This window comes from Lynx rufus, unplaced genomic scaffold (genome assembly GCF_022079265.1).
Source record: "Lynx rufus isolate CCGP_SWC_20201006 ecotype Redwood Valley unplaced genomic scaffold, mLynRuf1.p SCAF_23, whole genome shotgun sequence".
Taxonomy (NCBI): Eukaryota; Metazoa; Chordata; class Mammalia; order Carnivora; family Felidae; genus Lynx; species Lynx rufus.
Window position 1 is genome coordinate 15,592,359 of NW_025814838.1, and position 22,731 is coordinate 15,615,089.

The following is a 22,731-nucleotide window of genomic DNA, read 5'->3' on the forward strand; positions in this document are numbered from 1 at the left end:
TCCCCTTACCACGTCCAGGTTATTCGTTGGTGCAGTTCTAAGTGAGCTGGCGACATCCATACATTCCACTCCTAAGTATTCCAGTGTGTGTGGTGTTAACTAGGGTGGAATGCACACCTCTCCAGGGTGCCACTTAGTGAGTTTTGACAGGTGCACACACCTGTGTAGCCCCTGCAAGATTCAGAGCATCACCAGCCTTCTGCAAAGTTCCCTTCTGCCCCTTCTCACCCATTCCCAGTTGTGAAACCTGCCCATAGTGGATGTGATGAGGCACCTCTCGAAGCTGCCAGTAGCTCTTTTCATACTGGGTGTCCAACTTCTCTCTGTTTACTTCTTGCAGGAGCCTTGAACCTGGATAGTCCCTGGCTGATGGTCTCGATGGCTCACAGGCTGTACTGGCCCCACCGGCCCACTTTCCAGGCTGTCCTGGAGCTGACGCTGGGCAAAGCTCGGACCCTCAAGAACCTGGTGATAAAAGTGGCCGGCAGGCGTCGGGGCCGCGACAGGGAGGGCAAGATCCACATCTACACCCCGACTACCACTTACCTCCGGGTGCGCATGCCCAGCCACGCCCCCTGCTCCCCTCCCGCAGGTGGACTCTGGGCCCAGGAGCCAGGGAGAACACGCAGACCTGAGATCAGGTCACAGATGGGGGCGGTTTGGATGACCCCGTGTGTACAGTCTTGAGAATTAGTCGCTAAGTGAATTTGGGAGAGGGGACCACCCCATCCCCCCATCCCATCTCGATTTCCCATATTCTTTTTTTTTTTAATGATTGATTTTGGGGGAGGGGGCAGAGAGAGGGGGCCAGAGGACCCAAAGCAGGCTCTGTGCTAACAAATGAGCCCAGTGCGGGGCTCAAACTCACACACTCTGAGATCGGACGCTCAGCCAGCTAGCCACCCGGGCGCCCTCACTTTCCCATATTCTTGCTTAGCAGCTGATAAAAATAGGAAGGCAGGTTGGAGGGTAACTCAACAGTAGGCAGACCTCAGGCTTTTGCGGAAAACCAGAATAAAAACTCCTTCAAGGTCATAGGTGACTTTTGTACCAGCTGCTGGATGTAATTAAGTATGCTTCTGTGCACCTGTTTGATCTCAGAAGCCAAGAGATTTGAAAGAAACCCAGTCAGTGGAAGATGCCCTGGGTGTCCCACGAGGGAGCCGGGCACATCCATCCCCTCCCCGTGTTGGGATGATGGGGGGACCCAGCAGGAGGTCCAGGCCTGACTTGGACCCAGAAGGAGGCAGCTCCATGGGCCCATCTGGGGACGGTGCATTCCCCTCTGAGTCAGGGGCAGAGTGGGAGCGGGATGGAGGCGTGAGGAGTCGGGCATCACTGGCAAGCTTGGGGACTCAGGAGGGACTAGCACGTGGCAGCCAGAGCCACGTTTGAATCTGGAGCTGACAGATGAGCTGGTGGATTGTCAGTGGGGAGGAGGGAGCGCGAGACACGACGTAAATGACCCCAAGGCTCTGGCCGAGCAGCTGTGTGGGTAGGAGGTGGCTTTCACTGAAATGGACGGCTGGCGTTTGCGGGGGTGGTGGTGGGTATGGTTCTGGGGGGAGACCCGAGGGTCAGTGACCTACGGGACAAGGTGTCACGGATTTCTAGTATTTGGCAGTGGGTTCAGTAATCCCTAAACCCCATTTTGACCCCATCGCCCCCTCTCCTGAGGCTCGGAGCTGTGTGAACAGTGGACAGTGGCCTGTAGGGTACAGACACGGTGCTATTCCTGGTGGGGCCTGTGCCGGGGGCCGTGGGCTGGGGTGCACAGCCGTGTGTGGGGCTACAGTGTCCTCCCTCCCCCAGCTCCAGGACAAGCCAGAACAACACCCAGTCTTCCCAGGCCTTTGAAGACCACAGCGATGATGCAGGGAAAGAAGGCCACCCGCATGTGTGTGTCCCTTGTGACACAGAGACCCTGCCTGCTGATAATGGTGGCCCCGTGAGACCATATTCCCTTTCCAAGCTGAAGAGGAGAGAGGGGGAAGGGAGTTCTCTTCTCTGATAACTCAGATTCTCCCTCTGTTCAGGGCTGAGAGATGGAGGGAAGTTTTTCCTCTTTCCTCAAGACCCTGTGGGAATCAACCAATTCTGCGGGGACCAGACGGGGAAGGCCTCCCGGAGGTGGTATCGGAGGGGTTTTGAAGGATGGGTAGGAGTTCACCAAGTGGTAATGGGGAGAAAGGGCGTCCCAGGGGAGAACATAGGGTCACCCTCCACTTCCTCGATGTAGGTGTCCACGGCGATGGCCTTGGCACAGAGCCTCTTCCGCAGCCGGACTGAAGTAGAATCAGCGTGGGGTGCGACTTTGAAGAGTGAGATCCACGCAGAGAACAGCCAGGAGCTTAAGATACTGCACGGCTGGTTGAAGGGCCCCCTGCAGGAGGTGAACTTAACGGCAGCTTACAGGCACATGGAGCAGGTATGTCCAGGTAGCCCTTGCTGGAGGCGCCACTCTTCAGAGACCTCAGATCTCTCCCCTGGGGTGGGAGAGGGCTCAGTGCCACTAGCTTGGTCTATGACCTCGGGCTTCCCTGAGCCCAGTTTCTCTGTTTGTAAATGGAAACTAGCCATATTAGCACAGACCCGTGCTAGCAAAGCCCTGCCTCGTGGAGCCAGAAGCCTGAGAAGTTCGTTTCCCCGCTGGACGCCTGGGGAGGTGCAGGCATGGTGGTGATACCATGCGACATTGCTGTCTGATCCAGGGTGAGGCTGCCATGCAGTTCAGCAGCCCTTGTCAGATGCCATACCCAGGGCAGTGGACGGGCAGGGGGAGGAGCCCCTTAGACCCCCGGGCGGGAGGTTTAAGGAGCTCGGTCCCCGCTGGCCATCCGTCCCCATCAGCCTGGTCTTTGTTGCAGCCTCGGAAGACCCACGTGTCACTGGTGGCTCTGGTGACCAGCATGAGTGGCCGGCCTCAGGGCCTGGAGCTGGAGGGCAAGCTGGAGGAGGTGACACGTGACGGGAAGTTGTACCAGAAGCGGGGGACCTTCTTCCTCAGGTACATGCAGGCCCTTCCCCTTAGGAGCATTGTCTGCCCAGGCCTCTGCTTCTGCAGCGTGGAGGGTCACGGGGGACAGAGTGAGCTGTGCTCCTGGGAGGTCCACGCTGGCCTGCGGGGCCCAGACAGAGCCTGGAGCTCAGAGACCAGCCATCTGCGTCCCTTGGAAGCCCCCACATCCCTAGTCCCCCTTCCATTCGGATGCTAAGAAACCTGGGAGCAGAAATCTGTCCGTACCCCAGCCTGAAAGCCGTTCTGGGGAATGTTTTCAGTTCCTAGAGACACAGCTGGTTGCAAAGGTGGTTCTTGTGGTTGGGGATGTAAGAGGGGGGATTTCATGAACTCCAGGCCATGTCCAGACCCTCTGCGTGACCTTGGTCATCTCGTGTCCAAACAGCAGTAACAGAAAAGTACTAGCAGCTGTTATCTGCATAGATCTCATTCATTCATTTGTTTTGTTTCTGTTTGTTGAGTACCTACTATGTGCCATGTACTTTTCTGGGTGTCTGGAAAACAGAGAATAAAAAAGACAGAAGTCCTGGCCCTTAGGGAGCCTGTACTCTTTGTGTAGACTTTCTGTCCAATGGTCCCAACCACCGTGTGACATGGGGGGGGGGGGGGCTAGTATTTTAGCTCCCATTTCACAGGTGGGAACACCGAGGCACAGAGGCGTCAACCAAGGTGACAGACCCCAGGTGCTGCCTGTGCTTGGGTCTCTGCTGCCAAGGGGCGAGGATGACCCCTGCTGTGCCCCGGTCCCTGGGTTGTCGAGATGGCGAGGTGAGACGGGGAATAGGGGTCGATTGGCAGATTATAATGCGCAGGGCCGGGGTATGTCCTCATGTTCTCTCTGTGACAGTCTTCGCTCTGCAAGCTTGCGACAGGCCCCCTCTGAGCTCACGGGGCCCCGTGGCCCCCCGCCCCTGCCAGTTGTTTTAATAGCCATTCTTTGGCCCGTTATCCTCTCTCTACGCCAGGCACCCCTTGCCTCTGCCCATCCCGCGGAGTCTGCTCCTGCAGGAGACCTTCACGGCGGACAGGCCACACCAGCGATGCTCCCTGGAAACCAGGCTGGTCCTGAACGGCCGAGAGGAGACCCTGCAGACGATAGTCCTGGGCTACCAGGCAGGACACCCCTACGTAAGTGGGCTCCGGGGTGCAGCTGGAGAGGAGGCTGGGCCCAGGGGGAGGCCCCTTGTCTGCTTCTGACCTGTCCTTGTGTGTGTGTGTGTGTGTGTGTGTGTGTGTGTGTGTGTGTGCGCGCATGTGTGTGCTTTTCCCTCCCAGGTGTGTGTGGGCCTGACCCACCCGTACAGCAGCAAGACCGTCCCTGGGAACGCGGAGGGTTGTGCTGCTGCTTGGAGTCAGCACGCCGTAAGTGAGAAGGCCCCGGAGGCCCCAGGCACCTTGCACCCCAGCGGCCCACGATCCAAGTGCCGTCATCTCCGCCCTGGGCGAGCAGAATGCTCTCCTACCCGGGTTTTCTGTTCCACTCTGTCCCCATTCTTCTACCCTGCGTGGCTGCCAGAGGGTGCTTTTTAATATGCCCGCTTAAAGTCATGCCCCTCGTCACAGTTCTCTCTGGACACAGACCCCAGCTCTGCCCCGCTGGTCTCGCTGACCCTCCAGGCCACCTGAGACCACTCTCTCCCTTTTGCTGCCTCCTTTCCCTTCCTCCCCTAGCTCTTTCCTGCCCCAGGACCCTTGTATGTTCTGTGCCTGGAGCTGTTCCTCTCTCCTTCAGCTTTACCTTCATCCCTTTACTCATTGTTGGGGGTTCAGCTCATACGTCACGTCTTCTGGGAAGCTTTATCGCGACCCCAGACCACCTCCCATCCCCCAGCTACCCCTCCTGCACCACCCCCCACCTCTGCTTCTGGCTCCTGTTGGAGATCTCGGTTCTCTTTTGATAGGATTCTTTGACCAATTCCTTTCTCCCCTGCTAGTCTGTAAGACTCGTGTTCAGTACCGTATCTGTTTTACGGGCATACCTCATCTGATGGCACTCTATTACGCTTCGCAGATTTTGCTTTTTTTTTTTTAAATACAAATTGAAGGTTTGTGGCCACCTTGTATCCAGCCGGGCTGTTGGTGGGGTTTTACCAACAGCGTTTGCTCACTTCGGGTCTCCGTGTCACATTTTAGTAACTCTTGAAGCAGTTCGCGGTTTCATTATTGTATTTGTTACAGTAACGTGTGACCGGTGATTACCACTGGCTCAGGCGATAGTTAGCGGTTTTTAGCAATAAGGTATCTTTAAGGTGTATGCATTGGTTTTTTAGACACGATGCTCTTCGTGCACATTCAGTTGACTGCAGTGTCAACATAACTTGTGTGTGCACTGGGACAGCAAGCATTTTATCTGACTTGCTCATTGCGAGAATCACTTCATTGGGGTGGTCCCGGAACCACACCTGCAGTATCTCCAGAGTGCACCTCGATTTACCTTTAGAGCCTCAGGGCCTGGCGCGTCGTCAGTGCTTAATGAATAGTCACCTCAGTGCCATTGAACATCTGTCGTGTCCCTGACCCAGAGCAGGGGTCGACCACCTATTTCTGTGAGGGAGCAGACAGTAACCCTTTTTCCCTGTATAGACCATACGGTCTCCACCCCCTCGTCGCACAAAAAAACACCCTAGAAAACACAAATGAACAGGCACGACTGTGTTCTGATAAAACTTATGCTAATGGACTGAATGTGTCCCCCCCCCCCAGATTTGCACACTGAAGGCCTAATGTGAAGGTATTGGGAGGCGTGGGGTTAGCTCACGAGGTAGAGCCCCTGTGAAGAGAGAAGGGCCGCCCCCCACCCTCTGACACCCCCCTCCCCGCCATGAGGGCACAGTAAGGAGACAGCCACGTGTAAGCCAGAACCCAGCCACGCCGGCGCGCCCTGATCTCAGATTTCCAGCCTCCAGAACTGGCAGAAATAAGTTCCAGTTGCTTAAACCACCCGGTCTCTGGGATTGTTGTTACAGCAGCCCCCACTGACAAACACAACCGTATACACGGAAAACGAGCCCGGCCTGACTCTCTGGCCGTAGCTTCCTGAACCCCTGCCTCAGAATGTGTTCGCATTCGTCTTCCTAGGCATGAGACTCGTGTTTGCGAGGTGCCCTTGGCAAAAGATTCCACAACCCTGGACCCCCGTCTTCCCGTCTGTAAAATGGAGACAGTACGCATCTCTTAACACAGTGGTTGTGAGAACCAAGATGTAACGTAATCCTCTCCCTCAGGGACCTGACGGGTGCCCCCTCAGCCCTCATCCCGGACTCCTTCCTGATCCCTCTAGGGCAGAAGCCCCGGGAGGTAACCCCGTTCTCCAGCAAGCATTTATTGAGCACCTACTATGTAGCAGGCCCTGGACGAAGAACTTAGTGGTGGTTTCTCCCTTGCGGGATATACAGAGGCCTGCTGAAGGGTGAAGTGGGACCAGCTATTGAGCACAGAGACCTCTCCTTCTGGAGCCTCACATCCCTACCAGTTAAACAGGGCTGTAGGTGGCTGCCAGAGGCTTGAGGCTGAAGTCCTTGGAGCTCCTGACAGGAAACAGAGGGCATAATGACGACCCCAAACACCTGCAGAAATACCTCCCCATGGTGTTCAGTGTTGTTTAAACCGGAGATTGCAGAATGGCGCCGTGGGCCGGATCCAGCCTCCAGATGTGTTTTGTTTGGCCTGCTTAGCACTTAACATGTTTTAGAACATCGTCAACATCGAACATCGGAAGATTTGGGGGTAAAAATCAGATTTCTGCTTCTAATTAAAAAGGAATCAGAAGATCTGACACATGGGGTCCCAAATCCCACCTGGTAACAAGAAACGAGAACCAAGTAGGCGGGAGCCTTTGAATCTAGCTGAGTATGGCTGCCCGTTCTTCTTTAATGTTTATCTTTGAGAGAGAGAGACAGAGCACTAGTGGGGCAGGGGCAGAGAGAGAGGGACACACAGAATCCGAAGCAGGCTCCAGGCTCTGAGCTGTCAGCACAGAGCCTGACGTGGGGCTCGAACCCACGAACTGGGAGATCATGACCTGAGCCGAAGTCGGACGCTTAACCGACTGAGCCACCCACGGGCACCCTGGCTGCCCGTTCTTTTCAAAACCCTCTCTGTGTTTAATGGCACGCTTTCCTTTTCTTCTCTTGGAAGAATTTATTCCTATTCCCTGTTGTTTCTAAATTAAAGCCGTGTATTCTTCTAAAGTTATACACTAGCGATAAAATTCTGTGGCAAGGCGTTTGTAACTTCTCAGTGAACCCAGATGGGCACAGATGGCGCCCTGCTCCCGGGTGCTTGGCATGTGGCAGAGGCTAGTGGCTGCTAAGTGAACAGATGATCCCCCCACGGGTGGTAGGATGCTATGGCTGCCGCACAAAGTACCACGCCCTTGGTGGCTTAACACAGCACACTCTTACCTTGGAGATCTGGAGATGAGAAATCCCAAATGGGTTTCACCTGGCTAAAATCAGGTGTTGCTGGAGTTACATGCCTTCCAGAAGCTTCAGGAGAGAATCCGTTTCCTCGTCTTTGCTAACTTGTTAAAGCCACCCATGGTTCTTGGGTTGTGGTTCCTTCTCTGTCTTCAAAGCCAGCAGAAGTAGCAACTTCCCCTCCTTCCTCCCTCCGTTCCTCTCTCTCTCTTTTCCAGCCTGTCTTTGGCCTTGGGGTTGCAGGTTATTACTGGTGATTCTGGATTCTTCCAGATATTTATTGAGCACCTACTATGCACCAGGTCCTGCATTAAATACGAGGCATACAGCAGTGAACAAAACAGACTAATACCAGGACACTCCTTTGGAATGAGACACAGACCCTCAAGTTTGCCCCCTCAGGCCCACCCCACAAACTCTGCCTGTGGGCACCGGACTTGACCATCCCTGTTGGAAAGACCCTGGTGCGCTTGGTCCCACTCCCTGCCCTGTGAGTGGGTGGGTAGACATCTTGGGACCACTTTGTTCTCACCGCTGGGTTCCCGGGGTGGCTTCTGCAGGCCCTTGGAAATGGGAAGTCACGTCTCTGAATGCCACTGGTTCTCGCTCACCCAGGCTAAGAGCAGGGAGGTGGAAGCCACCTTGAAAGTCAACCAGAACGTCGTGCTGCACTTAAGGGGTCTGCACCATGACAGATCTCAGGGTGAGGAAATCTGGCACCGCCTGGCCCTGAACGCAGCTCATTCCTCCCAGGTACCCGTCCCCAGGTTGGGCAGACACTGTTTGGTGGCCCCTGAGCAGAGCTCTCAACCGTTGGGAGAGAGTAAACGGTACCATTGCTTTCCAGCTGAGGCTCCCCCAGGCCCTGAGTTTGGATGGGGACGTTGTCTTCAGACGGGGTCCCCCGGGACTGTTTGACTTCAGTGTGGACGCAAGGGCTACTGCCAGCCCCAACGTCCCATCCCAGGTCAGTTCTGCCTCTTTTCTGGGGGAGGAGCGGCATTCGTGTTAGAGTGCAGGTGTCTGGTGGGGGGGGGCTGAAGAGGGGGCAGGTGGCCCTGGAGCACTTACTTTGGGAGTATGCGTGGGAAAGGGACGGTGAGAATTATGCAGAAGGTTTCCGTGGGCCAGTCCCTGAAGTGGGCCCTGCCACTCCTGCCCACATCCCATTGGCTGGAACTTATCACCTGGCCCACCCAGCTGCAAGGGAGGCTGGGAAATGTAGTTCTCGCTGTGTGTCCAGAAAATGCAGCTCGGTGACTATCTAGCAGCTGCTAGAGGTATCTTTGTTCAATCATTCGCTCTACACGGGTTGGGTCTCTGCTGCACTATGTGCTGGGGACGCACAGGTGACTGTTTCTGTCTTCACCTCCAGAGAGCTTTCAAGTTCAAATCTTAGCTACCCTGTGGACTTGGTGTGTGACCTTGGGGAAATTACTCAACCCCACTGAATATCATTTTTTTTCACCTGTGAAATGGAGTTCGACATACCAGCGTGTGAGAGGAGCGGTGACGATTAAATGAGGCGACGGTTGTAAAGCCACTTGTCCAGTGCCTACTTCTTGGTCAGGGTCAGATAGAATGCAGCCGTGGACATGGGAGACATGAGCAGGCACCGTGGCAGGGGACGTAGGGGTTCCAGGGTCCCAGAGTTATCTTCCCAGCCCCATGTCTGGGGCTGTACTTCTCACGCTTGCAAGTAACAGAGCCTGAGTAACATCTGGGGCCAAGAAGCATCACAGAAGGTGCTGTTGGCCTGGGCTTTGGGCAAACTCTGGGATGACCGTCCCCCTTGGAGCGCCCAGCCAGCTACCTTCTGGGGTTCTCCCTCTCCCTCCTCTGCTCCCTCTGACCCTCCCCCGCCCCCTCGGCCTCTCAACAGGTCTCCGTCCAGCTGAACGGATCTGACTCCCACTTGGTGTTCCTCTTGCAGCTCAGCCATCCCCACAGACCCCCATTTCCTCCAAACTTGCAGGTACGGACGTGGGCCCTCTGGGATGACCTCGAATTGCCTGCCAAGTGCTGTCTCGGAGCCGCCAGCTTGCTGGGAGATGGGGCGGAAGGAAGGGACGATGGAGGCCCCGGTGTGGGGCGGGGGGAGGCCACCCCAGGATGTTAAGCTGAGCCAGACAGCCAGTCCAGAATCAAGAACAGATGGCAGGGAGGTTTCCAAATCCATCATTTGGAAGTGATTGTCCAGGCCAGAAGGGGTTTTGGCTCCCTGGGGGGTAGAACGATCACATTTCACCCTTGAAAATGGAGAGAAGCAGAATTGTCCTCTAAACCCTGTCCTGTGTTTGGGGGAGGCCATCTGATCATTTTTGACCCCGGAGTATTTTGCCTGGTGTGGGGTGGGAACACGAAGGGGTTCACTTGACAAGGAAATAAAGGGCGGAGAGAAGGAGCCAGGCAGGAAGGCTGAGCTCTGTCCACGCAGCACTGGGTGCTCAGAAAGCCCCCGCACGTTGGTTGCTTCGTGGAGCAAGCTGTATGTGCCATGTACACGGGAATCAGGCCATGGGCTAGGGAGACGGAGGTGTAGACGGGTTGTCCCACCTGTGATGAGGCTCAGAACTCGATGGCAGTTTTTATTTTTTTAAAAAATTTTTTTTTTTCAACGTTTATTTATTTTTGGGACAGAGAGAGACAGAGCATGAACGGGGGAGGGGCAGAGAGAGAGGGAGACACAGAATCGGAAACAGGCTCCAGGCTCCGAGCCATCAGCCCAGAGCCTGACGCGGGGCTCGAACTCACAGACCGCGAGATCGTGACCTGGCTGAAGTCGGACGCTTAACCGACTGCGCCACCCAGGCGCCCCTCGATGGCAGTTTTTAAATGCCTGCTGCGTGCTCATCCCTGTGCTGGTGGCTTTGGAAACTCTATAAAGGAGCCTGAAGAGCTTTCGGTTATGAAAGCTGGTCCTTCTCAGGGGCACCTGTTACAATGTGTCAACAGCTCTGAAATCAGGATGTGTCTTCAGACCCACATAGCTTCATTGTTTTCTTACCAGCTTTTTTGCTCTCGCCGGGGTCCATAAAGTCACGGCACATCTCAGGGTCGCTGGCATCCCATATTTGAGGCCATGCTGTCACCGTAATCCCTTGTGATGGGAGCTGCTGTCTGTTGAGTGTTTACCGCGTGCCGGGCTCTGTTCTCAGCCCTTCATGTGGCTCCTCTCATGGCTACCCCGTGACTCTGCCGTTGTAGCATCTGGCACGTGAGAATCTGAGACAGAGAGGTGATGTGACTTGTACAAGGTCACTGAGCGTGTAGGTAGAGGATCCCGGATGGGCACCCGGCCCGTCCGGCTGCGGAGCCCATGTCCCCATTAAGCGGACGTAGCTGATGATGGGGATGCTGGGTCATCTCACGGGCTCAGACTTCGTCGTCACTTTTTAAAACAGCAGCACACTTTGTTTACGTTATCTCTGTGGGTGAAGTGGGGTTCGGGAGCCCAGCCTTGTCAGCCTCTGTCCCCCTCCTGGAGCCCCCCCAAAGCATCTGCTGCGGGACTCTGTGCACAGCAAGCTTCTGTAGGGTCTCAAGTAGCCTAGCAAATATCTGCAGTCCTCCCCCTCATCGCCTGACCAGCGCTCCAAGGAGATCAAGGCCTGTCATCCGGGCATTCTTTGTTATCAAGGAGGTGCACCAGGCTGGCCGCCCCCCGAGCCCTTGACCTTGAACACTGAACATGTTTTTTTCTGCATATCCTGCTTGATGGGAATACAGAGGGAGCGCAGGATGTGGACATCCTCGAGACAGTGACGGACAGGGCTGTTCGGGGTGTACGTGCGCAAAGCAGCCAGCAGCACGTCCCGTACGCTCCACCCCTGTGCACCCTGGACGGCCCGCACGTTCTTCTCACGCCTCTCATCCGCGGCATCGCTGGAGCCGGTATGCCGAGGTGCACTGTAACCAAATCCCAGAGCCACGGTGCAAGCCGCAGCGTCCCGGGGCTAGGGAAACACAAACGATTGTGAAACTCTGGAAAGCATTTTGCTAGGAAGAAGGCGAGCGATTGAACCAAGCCAGGTCAGTAGCCAGGGAATCAGCAGGTTTACTCTGTGTGCTTGAACTAGCCGTGGCTTGGGAGACGTCGTGGGAACGTTCAGGTGTATGTGAGCAGCATTCGGTTTTGATGAGAGCGCGTGTCCCTCGTGTTACGGTTAACACATCACGAGCTCTCCCAGTTTGCAGAACGACTTGCCTTATTCGGGAGCTCTCCTAGGTAAGGAGGGGGATTGCCTTGCAGGAGGAATTAAAGACGGCAGCCGTGTGTCTTGCCCCCTTGCATCCGTGGCGGCCGCAGAGGGGAAGACCACGGCCAGGGGACAGAGCCACTAAGATGTGTTTTTGGTTCTACGTCGGGCCCTGACCACCTTCCAGCTGGTAGGTTTCTCCTGTAAGCGAGTGAGTAGACGGCCCGGCAGGCAGGGATGTAGCGTCCCAGGTGTAGCGTCCAGTGCAGTCCAGGGTAAGTAGGGCCAGCCCCGGGCACCGCATGCCCGTAGCCATCCCCACGGAGAGGGGAACGCACCTGCGGGAATGGATGCGCGTCGATACTGAGCCAGGTGTCAGCAGTGATGAGTACAGTGCGATCGCATCGTTGTGTGGGTGCCTGCCTGACACGAGGCCCTCTAGCATCTGTGCTTTCATTGTCCTGCTAACTCCTGCAGCCCGTCCCAGACAGCACAGTCTCTTGGCCGAGTCTTATCCAACCCTTTGAATTATGTTTGTATCCTCTGCGTAAATACCTGTTAGTCAGGTGCCTGCGTCTTAATCGCTGGCCTCCTGTGGCCTCCGAGCTTCGCCGGACGGCACGCTGAGTTCTCTCGCTGGCTGTCCCGCTCTGGCTTCCCTCCCCTGCCCCTGTGCGCGGCATCTCCAACAAGTGCGTTGGACTGGCTGGCGTTTTCAGGGCGTCCCTGTCCTCGTGCGGTGCTCCACAAGCATCTGACGTATGGGCCATCCCTCCCCACACAGAGGTCACTGGCCGACTTGACATATCCCCCTGTGGATTTTTTTCCCTTTTCCCCTTTCCAACCCCTTACCACTCGTGGAGATTTTTCTCCAGCCTCATGGCTAGCCTGCCAATTAGGCAACTGCTCCTGGGAAGACTCTAAGGTGAGGGTACGTGATGGCCCAGCGAGACGGAAGAAAAGACCCGGATACGGCAAAGAAAACAGGATTATTGGGGGAAACTTACGTACAGGGAGTCCAGGAACAGCAGACTGGACAAAACATCCGCTGCTGGGATCTACCCGCGGCATCTAGCCCAGCCAGCTCTCTGTTGCCTTTTCCCTCCTTGCATGGCCAGCTCCAAGGAGATCACGGTCTGCCATACAGACATTCTTTGTTACAAAGGAGATGCTCCCCCTTGGCCACCTCTCTGGAGTCCCTGACCTTGAAGGCTGAACATGTTTTTCCTACATATCCTGCTTGATGGGAACTCAGATGGAGCACGGGATCCGTACATTCTCAAGGGAGCGATAAACAGCATTCAGGGTGCGCATGTACAAACCAGCCAGCGGCCCCTACCACACACCCCCTAATTGAAATTTTAATAACACAGACGTCCTGTGTTTGTTTGCGTGCTGTATGCACATCTACGATTTACACATAAGAAGTTTTTTTCTTTTAATCCACCCCTCCACAAATCAGGTTTTGCATTTTGGGGGCGATATTGCCTCTCTTGAGGGTGCATGCTTTATGGGAGTCCTCGGGCCCGCAGAGGCCCAGTCGGAGAAGACATGGTTGTGACTTAAAAGTTCTCAGCCCAAGCCATGTTGGAATCACCTATGGAGGTTTTAGAACATTCCTGGACCCCAGCCCTGGAGGCGCTGAGTTGATTGGTCAGGGGGTCCCGGGCATACTTGAAAAAGAATTAATAAACTTCATTTTCCAGAGTGGTTTGTAGGTTTGCAGAATAGATGCATGGAAAGTACGGAGAGTTCCCTCTTCCTCATAGTTTCCCCTCTTAGGAGTATCTTGCATTAGTGTAATACATTCTAACTGGCGAGCCAGTATTAATATATTATTATTAAACAAAGTCTGTAGTTTACATCCGGGTTCCCTCTGGGGGATGTATGGTTGTGGGGGGTTTTGCCAAACAAAGAATGTCATGTACCCTTCTTTACTGTATCACACGGAGTGGTTTCCTTGCCCTAGAAATCCCCCGTGTTCCATCTGTGGATCCCTTCTTCCCCTTAACCCCCTAGCTACCTCTGAGCCCTTGACGTCTGGTTCTACCTTTTTCCAGAATGTCATACGGTTGAAATCTTCCAGTTAGTTATAGCCTTTCAGACTGGCTTCCTGCGCTTTGTGAGCTGCATTTAAGGTTTCTCCATGTCTTTCTGGAGCTTCTTATCACTAATATCCCATTGCATGGATGGACCACTTGATCAGTTCGTCCATGGAGGGACCAGGCATAGTTTTACAAGCTTTCCACATCACTGCACTGCACCTACCAGGCTGGACCAGTGGGGAAACTGAGGCCTGGATTAGGAAAGGGGCTTCAGCTCCTGCAGATTTGGCACAAGATGGAACTCCCTGCTCCCACCTCACCCCTGGGAGCCTGGCCAAGCCTTTGCCTCTGCCTGTCCCCCCCCCCCCCCGCCCCCCAGTATGGCTCCTCCTCGTACACCGCACACTCCCCACTTTGAGCGCTGGAGCTTCTGGAGTCTTCTGGGGTCAGGGAAGGCCATCCACCCTTCTTCCCTCTGCCTCCTCTCTTTTCCTGTGTGCCTGCTTGGTGGTTCTCACAGCTGGAGTGGCTCAGGAAAGCTTCCAGGAGGAAGGGCCTTCCCACATAGCTGGCTCCCACAGACCCTTCCTGAACTCCCTCTACTTCGGAATCCTCTCCTGCCTCCCTTCAGGTGCAGGCGACTGCCCGGCGATACAAAGACCACAGCGTCGGCGGCTCCCTGTCTGTGCACGCCTCCGACCGTGAGCTGCTGCTGCTGGAGGCCGACACCATCCAGGACACCCGGAGAAGCAGCAGGGCCTGGGGCGCCAGTGTCCTCCTCCGCCAGGCAGTCCTCCACGCCCCCAGGGCTGTTCAGCTGCAGCTGTCCAGCAAGGTGGCCCCAGCCAGGTGAGGGTCCCCAGGGGCCCTGTGAGCGGGGAGGGACCTCGGAGGGCAAAGGGCTGGTGTCCCGGAGAGATGGGAAATCATGGCTCAGAGGCGCCCCCTTGCGTCCCTCGGGGACCAGACCTAAATCCTCCCTACTTAGGCCATTCTTTTTCTTTTTTTTTTTTAAGTTTATTGATTCGTTTTGAGAGAGACAGAAAGCATGAGTGGGGGAGGGGCAGAGAGGGGGAAAGAGAGAGAGAATCCCAAGCAGGCTCCCACTGTCAGCGCGGAGCCTGGTATGGGACTTAACTCCCCAACCGCGAACTCCTGACCTTCACTGCGCATGCCCGTTTCTCCGCCGCGATCCGGCCATTAGGATCCTGGGCTCTGGAGCCCGGGTTCAAATCCTAGCGCAGCCTCTGGGTTGCGGGCCAGCCACTGTGCCCTTTCTCAGCCTGCTTCTTAGGGCTGTCCTCGGGTTAATGGAGCAGCGCTCGTGAACGCCACACCAGCACTGGCCCGCGAGAATATTCACTCCCCAGCTGCCATTAGCATTGCTCTTCTCGGTGTGCTACCTTCTGGCACAGATTGGGTCTCCGTTAAGTATTAGTGCCCTGTTTCCCCTGCGGCCCCAGCGTTGGCAGCTTTTGTGAATTTGAGGAGACCCAAGGTTTCAGGTATAGTTCTGGATGATTTTGTCCCCAGAATTACCCTCTGTAGCTGTCCATCCATCCATCCATCCACCCGTCCATCCACCCATCCATCCATCCATCCACCTGTCCAAACGTCCTTCCTTATCTCCAGTCCAAAAAGGGTTTGAGGCAGATTATAAAAATGGATGTTGTTCTAGGTCAGGAATTGACAAACTTTCAGCAAAGGGCTAGGTGGTAAATATTTTTGGATCTATGGACTATATGGTCCTGGTGGGACCCACCCTGCTCTTGTAGCCCAGAGGTATCTTAGCTGATATGGGGATGAATGGGTGCGGCTGTGTTCCAATAAAACTTTATTTACAAAACAGGTGGTGGGCTGGTCTTGGCCCACAGGCCCATAGTTTCCCAGCTTTTGTCCTAGATTTTTCAAAACACATGAGGAAATTAGCATGAAGGGAAAAGAAAACTGGGGAAAATAGGAAGGTGCTCAAAGTGGCTTTAGGAAACAAAATGCAGGCCACGAGATCTTCTACACTGGTTGCAGCCTAGCTTAAGATTTGTCTTTAAGCATCCTAGTAGCCAATGCAAAAAGAGAAACCAACCGGTGGCATTACTTGCAAAGGCTATAGGGAAACACACACTCTCAAAACTGTGTGGTTTGCACCAGGGAAAGGATGGCTGATCTTGTTTCTGGTGTTGATCCCCAAGAGAGGTGCCTCCCATGGTGTGTTATAATAGAGCATCCTATGTGGACAGTAGGGATCACGTCCCCTGCGCCAGCTCTCGAGGAAGTTTAACACCAGGCTTCTTGAAGCTGTTTATTTCCTCATCGTTCAGTATCATATGATGCATAGAGAAAATATCAGCAATACCCACTCATTGTCAGTGGTTCTTTTTTATCCTCCACTTGGCAATAGAAGAAACTGAGGCTCAGAGAGGTTCTGTCGTTGTCCAAGGCCACAGTTAGTGAGTAGCAGCACTGAGATTCAGATTTAGGTTTGGCTGACCGCAAAGCCTATGATGTTAGCCGCTGTTAGACTGCGTCTCCATGGGCTGAGAGCCTGATAGAAGCAGTCCTGTGGGGGGTCTGGACAGTGGGGTGCAGGGACCCGCCTTTCACGGTCTGCCCGCAGTGTAGGTACTGCCTTTATTCCCATCACGTTCCTTTCTAGGGTTTGGCTGTTGTACAAGGTGCTGGTGGACCAGAGCACAGCACAGCTTGTCCTCAAGGCTTCCGCGGAGCAGAGGGGAGGCCAGGTCCTGACTCTGCAGAGCCAAGCGCAGCACACGGTGGCTGGCTGGCCAGCTGTGCCCCACCTCCTGACCCTCAAGGGCGTGTTGAAGCAGAAGGAGACATTCAGAGAGGGTGAGCCTGGGGAACGCCATGGGGCAGGGGCAGTGGGGGTCTTGGAGAAAAGCCCTTTCTGTGGAACTACATACAGGGTAGATTAGATCCTACAGGTTTTGAAGCCCACGTATACTCTATTTCAGCATCTCACATACTGACAACACCCCTTTGTCAGAAATTAACACCTCGTCGACAATGTGAATCTTGTAACGAAACACCAAATAGGTTTCCTTATGCAGGACTTGTCACAGCCTTTTATGTACTAATGGACATTAGAAAAATCCAGGAGGAAGGGTTGGGAGCAGTGTTCCCCAAGCATATTTTTTTTCTCATACTTTTAATTTTGACAAAATTTCGGACTTGCAGAAAAGTGGCAAGAATAGCACAAATAATGCCCTACACCCTTTACCCAGCTTCACCAATTACATTTACCACAATTACTTTATCATTCTTCTTTACCTCTTTGTCTCTCTCTCTATACACACATATATAAGTGTGTCTGTGACATTTTTATTTGTGTATAAGAATACACTTGATTCCTGAGCTGTGTTTGACTAAGTTGCAGACATGATAATTCTTTACTCCTAAATAGTGCAGTGTTTTTTTCCTTACACATAAAGATACTCTCCTACCTCCTACAATGCAACTATCACAATCAGAAAACATAGAGTATTCCTTTCCCTTTCGTGGTATTTACATTTTTGAAGGATATAGGGAAGTCATTTTGGGGCTTATCTGATGCTTCCTCGTGACTACTTTCAAGCAAGCTACAGTAGTGATGTGCCGTCATATCTGGAGGTACCTAATATCAGTATGTCCCAGAATTTTTTAAAGTTATTCATTTATTTATTTATTTACTTAGGGAGGGAGGGGGAGAGAGGGAGAGCGCAAGAGCGAGCAGGGCAGAGAGAGCGGGAGAGAGAGAGAATCCCAAGCAGGCTCCATAATGTCAGCACAGAGCCCGATGTGGAACTGAAACTCAGGAATTCTGAGATCACAACCTGAGGCAGAAATCAAGAGCAGGACGCTTAACCCACTGTGCCACCCAGACACTGCACTATGTCCCAGTATTGGTGGTGTTAGCTTTGGTCATTTGATGAACACAGTGTCTGCCAAGTTTCTCCACTGTTAAGCTGTTATTTTTTTCCTTTGTGTGCTGAGCTCATAAAACACGTCATGGGAGCATTTCCTCCTTTTATTATCCAGAAGAGTTTGTATAACATTGGTATTCATGCTCCTCTAAGTGTCTGATGGACTCTACCCATGATCTGGAATTTTCTTTGTGGAAAAGTATTTTGGAAAATGGATAGATGTAAAGCTATTGAGATTTTCTATTTCATCTTGTGTCAGTTTGAAAGTTACCCTTGTCATGGGATTCGTCCATCTCAACTAAGTTGTCAGTTTTATTGGCATAAAGTTATTCATTGTATCTATTATTATCCTTTTAATATACGTAGCATCTATATATAGTATGTTCCTTCTTTCATTCCTGATAGTCATTACTTGTTTTCCTCTCCTTTATCAGTCTAACTAGGATTGCGTCAATTTTTATCTCCTCAAGCAATGTTTGGTTTTGTTTTCTCTCTGGAAGTATATAAAACTATATGTTTGCCTCTCAGGATTCTGTGAGCTGCTTGCCACAAATTTTGGTGTTGTGTGTTTTCATTATTATTCATTTTGAAATATTTTCACGTTTCTCTTATGATTTCTTCTTTTGACCCATGGACTATTTAGAAGTATGTTGCTTAATTTCAAAATATTTGAAAATTTCCTAGGTAGATTTTTAATATTTGTTTTCATTGTGGTCCAAGGGTCAGTCTTTTAAAATTTGTTGTGACTTGTTTTATAAGCTAATATATAATTTGTCTTTTAACATACCTTATGCACTGAACAGGAATTTGTATCCTGCTGTTGTCAGATGTAATGTTCTACAAAGGTCAGTTAGGTCAAATGCTTGGTTGTGTTCTCCTGATCTATAGCCTCACTGATTTTTTTAAAATTATTTTTAAAGATTTATTTATTTTTGAGAGACAGAGCACGAGCAGGGAGGGGCAGAGAAAGAGGGGGACACAGAATCTGAAGCAGGCTCCAGGCTCAGAGCTGTCAGCACAGACCCCATTGCCGGGCTTGAACTCACAAACCATGAGATCATGACCTCAGCCAAAGTGGTATGCTTAACTGACTGAGCCATCCAGGTGCCGCTCACTGATTTTCTTTTTGTCCTGTTACTGTATCATTAATGAGAGGAGGGTGTTAAACTCTACAGCTGTGATGACAGATTTCTCTATTTCTTCCTTCGATTCTGCCCATTTTTCTTCATGCATGTTGACATGCTGGTATTAGGTGCATGAGCATTTATGATTATTATCCTTTCTTGACGAATCAACCCATTTATTGTGACATATGCTGTCTCTCTCTCATCTGACTCTCTTTTTGGAAGTCTGTTTTGTCTGCCATTAAGGTAGCCATTCTTTTTTATTAGCATTTACGTTGTATGTATTTTGTAAAAACTTTAAACATATCTGTTTCCTTATATTTGAGGTAAGTTTCTTGTAGGCCACGTATAGTTGGATTTTGCTTTTTTTTTTTTGAGGAGGGGCAGAGGGAGAGAATCTAAACAGGCTTCACAGTCAGTGCAGAGCCTGACATAGGGCTCAGTCTCATGACCCTGAGATCATGACCTGAGCTGAAATCAGTTGGATGCTTAATCACCTGAGCCACCCAGCCGCCCCTGGATTTTGCTTTCATGTCTAGTTTGACAATCTCTGCCTTTTAATTATACTAGTTAGTCAGTTGATGTTTAATGTGATTATAGCTATAGTTGAATTTATGTCTACTCTTTTGCTACTTGTTTCCTTTTTTCCCACATTTATTGTTCCTCTGTTCTTTTCTTGCCTTCTTTTGGAAAAATTAAAAAAAATAGAACCCAGGTTTAATTTATCTACTGCCCTTTAAACTTCTGTTTCTTTATATTATTTAACATTCTGCTTAGCATTTGTTTTGGAGCACGTCACGTAAATTTTAAGAACCTAGACTTTGATCCCCCCCCGCCCTTTCTGCCATAGTTGCCCTCTCTGTTAGATCTACATACGCTATAAATCGACAACACAGTATTATAATTTTTGCTCCAGTCGTGTTGACTTGAAAGGCGTTAAGAGAAATAAAATGGCTTTTGTATTTGCACACGTGTTCATCATTTTTAGCGTTCTTCCTTCCTTCCTAAAGATCAAAACCTTTTCCTGGTATCATTTCCTGTCATTTTAAAGAACCACCTTTAGGGGCACCCAGGTGGCTCAGTCCGTCAAGCGTCTGACTCTTGATTTCAGCTCAGGTCATGATCTCGCAGTTTGTGGGTTCGAGCCCCACATCAGGCTCTTCATCGACACTGTGGAGCCTGCTTGAGATTCTCTATCCCTCTTTCTCTGCCCCTCCCCGCTTGTGCTCTGTTTCTCTGTCTCAAAATAAACTTAAAAAATTGTTTAAAGAACCACCTTTAGCATTTCTTGGAAGGCAAGCTAAGTAGCCATGAACCCTCGTGATTTTGATTTGTCTGAAAATGTTGTTCTTTCTTTTTTCTTGAAGGATATTTTGTAGATGCATGTCTTTTTATTATTTTAGAGAAAGAGAAAGGGAGCAGGGGAGAGGGGCAGAGGGGCAGAGAGAGAGAATCTTAAGCAGGCTCCACACTCAAGCGTGGAACCTGACGCAGGGCTCAATTCAATGACCCTGGGATAATGACCTTAGCTGAGATCAAGAGTTGGATGGTCAGCCAACTGAGCCACCCAGGGCCACTGAGTGCCCCTGTATGCGTATCTCTGAACACATCTAGGAAATCTTCACTGAGCCACCCAGGCGCCGCTCACTGATTTTCTTTTTGTCCTGTTACTGTATCATTAATGAGAGGAGGGTGTTAAACTCTACAGCTGTGATGACGGATTTCTCTATTCCAAATAATTTGGTAAATTATTTCTTCAGAGATTTTTCCTATCCCATTTTCTCTTTCCTCTCCTCCTTGGGATTTCCAATTGATAAATTTTAGAACTTTTGATACTGTTTCTAGGTCTCTGAAGCTCTCCTGATTTTTTTTAAGTCATTTTTCCTTTTTTTTTTTTCCTTCAGATGTCTATTGATCTATCTTCCAGCTCAATGACTTTTTCTTCTGTCTTCTCCAAATGCCACATGACAAAAATTGTAAGATGCTCCAATACATTTTTTAATCTCGTATTTTGCATTTTTTGTTCTAGAGTCACCATCAGGATTTAAAAAAGAAAATTTCCATTTTACAGCTGAGATTTCCCATCAGTTCATTTAATACAAGAATATTTTCCTTATATTCTTTTTAAAATTTTCTTTATATTCTTGAGCATAGTTATAAGATCTGTTCTAAAATCCTTGTCTGCTAAAATCCTTGTCCTGCTTCTTTGTATGTGTAGCAACTTGAGATTGTATTCTGGACATTTTCAATGATAAAGAGACTTGAATTCTTTTTTATTTCTCTGAAGAGTGTTTTTGTTTGTGGGCTTTGTTTTTTTTCTTACTATATTTTATTTTATTTTATTTTATTTTATTTTATTTTATTTTATTTATTTTATTTTATTATTTTTTTAATGTTTATTTTTGAGAGAGAGACAAAGAGTGAGTGGGGTAGGCACAGAGAGAGAGGGAGACAGTGAGTCTGAAGCACGCTCCAGGTTCTGTGCCAATAGCTGAGAACTCAAGTGGGACTTGAAGTCATGAACCACGAGATCATGCCCTGAGCCAAAGTTGGACCCTCAACTGACTGAGCCACCCACGCACCCCTGCTTTTTTCTTATTTTAGCTGACAGTTAAGTTGGGTAGATTCAGAACCCAAACTGTCTCCCTTCTGGTGGGATGCAGCTGAAATCAGTTCAGTTCTCTTATTTTTGCTGGGCTGCTTGGAGTCTTTTCCGCTCTTGTGAAGTTCAGGGGATCAGCAAAGATAGGAAGTTTGCAGGTAGAATTTAGGGTTTCCCCTGAGTGGCTTCCTCCAGAATTTCCCACTTTACTTGCCATTTGTTGTTGCCAGCTGGACCTCTGTTCTCAGATTCCCTAATCACTTAGAGTGCAGATTGCTGTTCAAATGTTGTCCACCTTCATGGTGTTGGAGTGAAAACATACAGCCCGTTTAGTGCTGGTGATTTCCTCCAGTGTTAAGTCCCACCCAGGGTCTGCCTATTTGTGGCTACTCTCCTGTCACTTTGAGATAACTGCTGTTTTTTCATTTTTCCCAGAGTTTGCAATTGTTACCTTGGGAGTGCTGGTCCAGTTAAGCTCCCCACTGTTAATAGAAATGATACTACTCATTTGTCTTTTATTTAAATGTTTATTTATTTATTTTGAGAGGGAGAGAGAGAGAGAGAGAGAGCGAGCGAGCATTGGCACAAGTAGGGGAGGGGTAGAGAGAGGGAGAGACAGAATCTCAAGCAGGCTCCACACTGTCAGCACACAGCCCATTACACGGTTTGATCTTATGAGCTGTGAGATCATGACCTGAGCTGAAATTAAGAGTCAACTCTTGGGGCGCCTGGGTGGTTCAGTCGGTTGAGCACCCGATTTCAGCTCAGGTCATCGTCTCCCACCAATTCATGGGTTCGAGCCCCACGTCAGGCTGTGTACAGACAATTCAGAGCCTGGAGCCTGCTTCAGATTCTGTGTTTCCTTCTTTCTCTCTACCCCTCCCCCACTTGCACTTTCTCTCTCTGTCTCTCTCTGTTTCAAAAATAAATAAACATTAAAACAAATTTAAAAATTGGACTCTTAACCAGCTGTACTACCCCGGTGCCCCATCATATATCTTTTTTCTTTTTTTTTTAATGTATATTTTTGAGAGAGAGAGAGAGAGAGAGAGAGAGAGAGAACATGAGCGGGGGAGGGGCAGAGAGAGAGGGAAACACAGAATCTGAAGTGGGCTCCAGGCTCAGCTGTCCGCACAGAGCCTGACACAGGACTTGAACTCATGGACGGTGAGATCGTGACCTGAGCCAAAGTCAGACGGTTAACTGACTGAGCCACCCATGTGCCCCATCGTGTATCTTTTTGATGTGTTTCCATATTCTTTGAGCACTCCCTTCCTTTATGACCCAAAACATGTTTGTCTTATTTTACATTTTCCCTCACGTGAAATAAGCCATATTTCCAAGAATCCTTGGTTCCTTTTAATGCAAAATAATATGTAGAAACTAAGAGCTGGGTGCTAGGTG

General features: G+C 50.9%; 1 protein-coding gene across 1 annotated transcript in view; it reads left to right on the forward strand.

The window, feature by feature from the left end:
* LOC124518034 (uncharacterized) overlaps positions 1 to 22,731 on the forward strand; it is a 141,037-nt gene that overhangs the window by 59,558 nt on the left and 58,748 nt on the right. The window contains exons 29-38 of the mRNA XM_047087816.1: positions 341 to 552; positions 2,240 to 2,428; positions 2,868 to 3,007; positions 3,985 to 4,147; positions 4,295 to 4,381; positions 8,053 to 8,190; positions 8,285 to 8,404; positions 9,320 to 9,412; positions 14,313 to 14,530; positions 16,335 to 16,528. Of these exons, the coding sequence (XP_046943772.1) occupies positions 341 to 552; positions 2,240 to 2,428; positions 2,868 to 3,007; positions 3,985 to 4,147; positions 4,295 to 4,381; positions 8,053 to 8,190; positions 8,285 to 8,404; positions 9,320 to 9,412; positions 14,313 to 14,530; positions 16,335 to 16,528 (1,554 nt within the window). The remainder of the gene's footprint in view (positions 1 to 340; positions 553 to 2,239; positions 2,429 to 2,867; positions 3,008 to 3,984; positions 4,148 to 4,294; positions 4,382 to 8,052; positions 8,191 to 8,284; positions 8,405 to 9,319; positions 9,413 to 14,312; positions 14,531 to 16,334; positions 16,529 to 22,731) is intronic.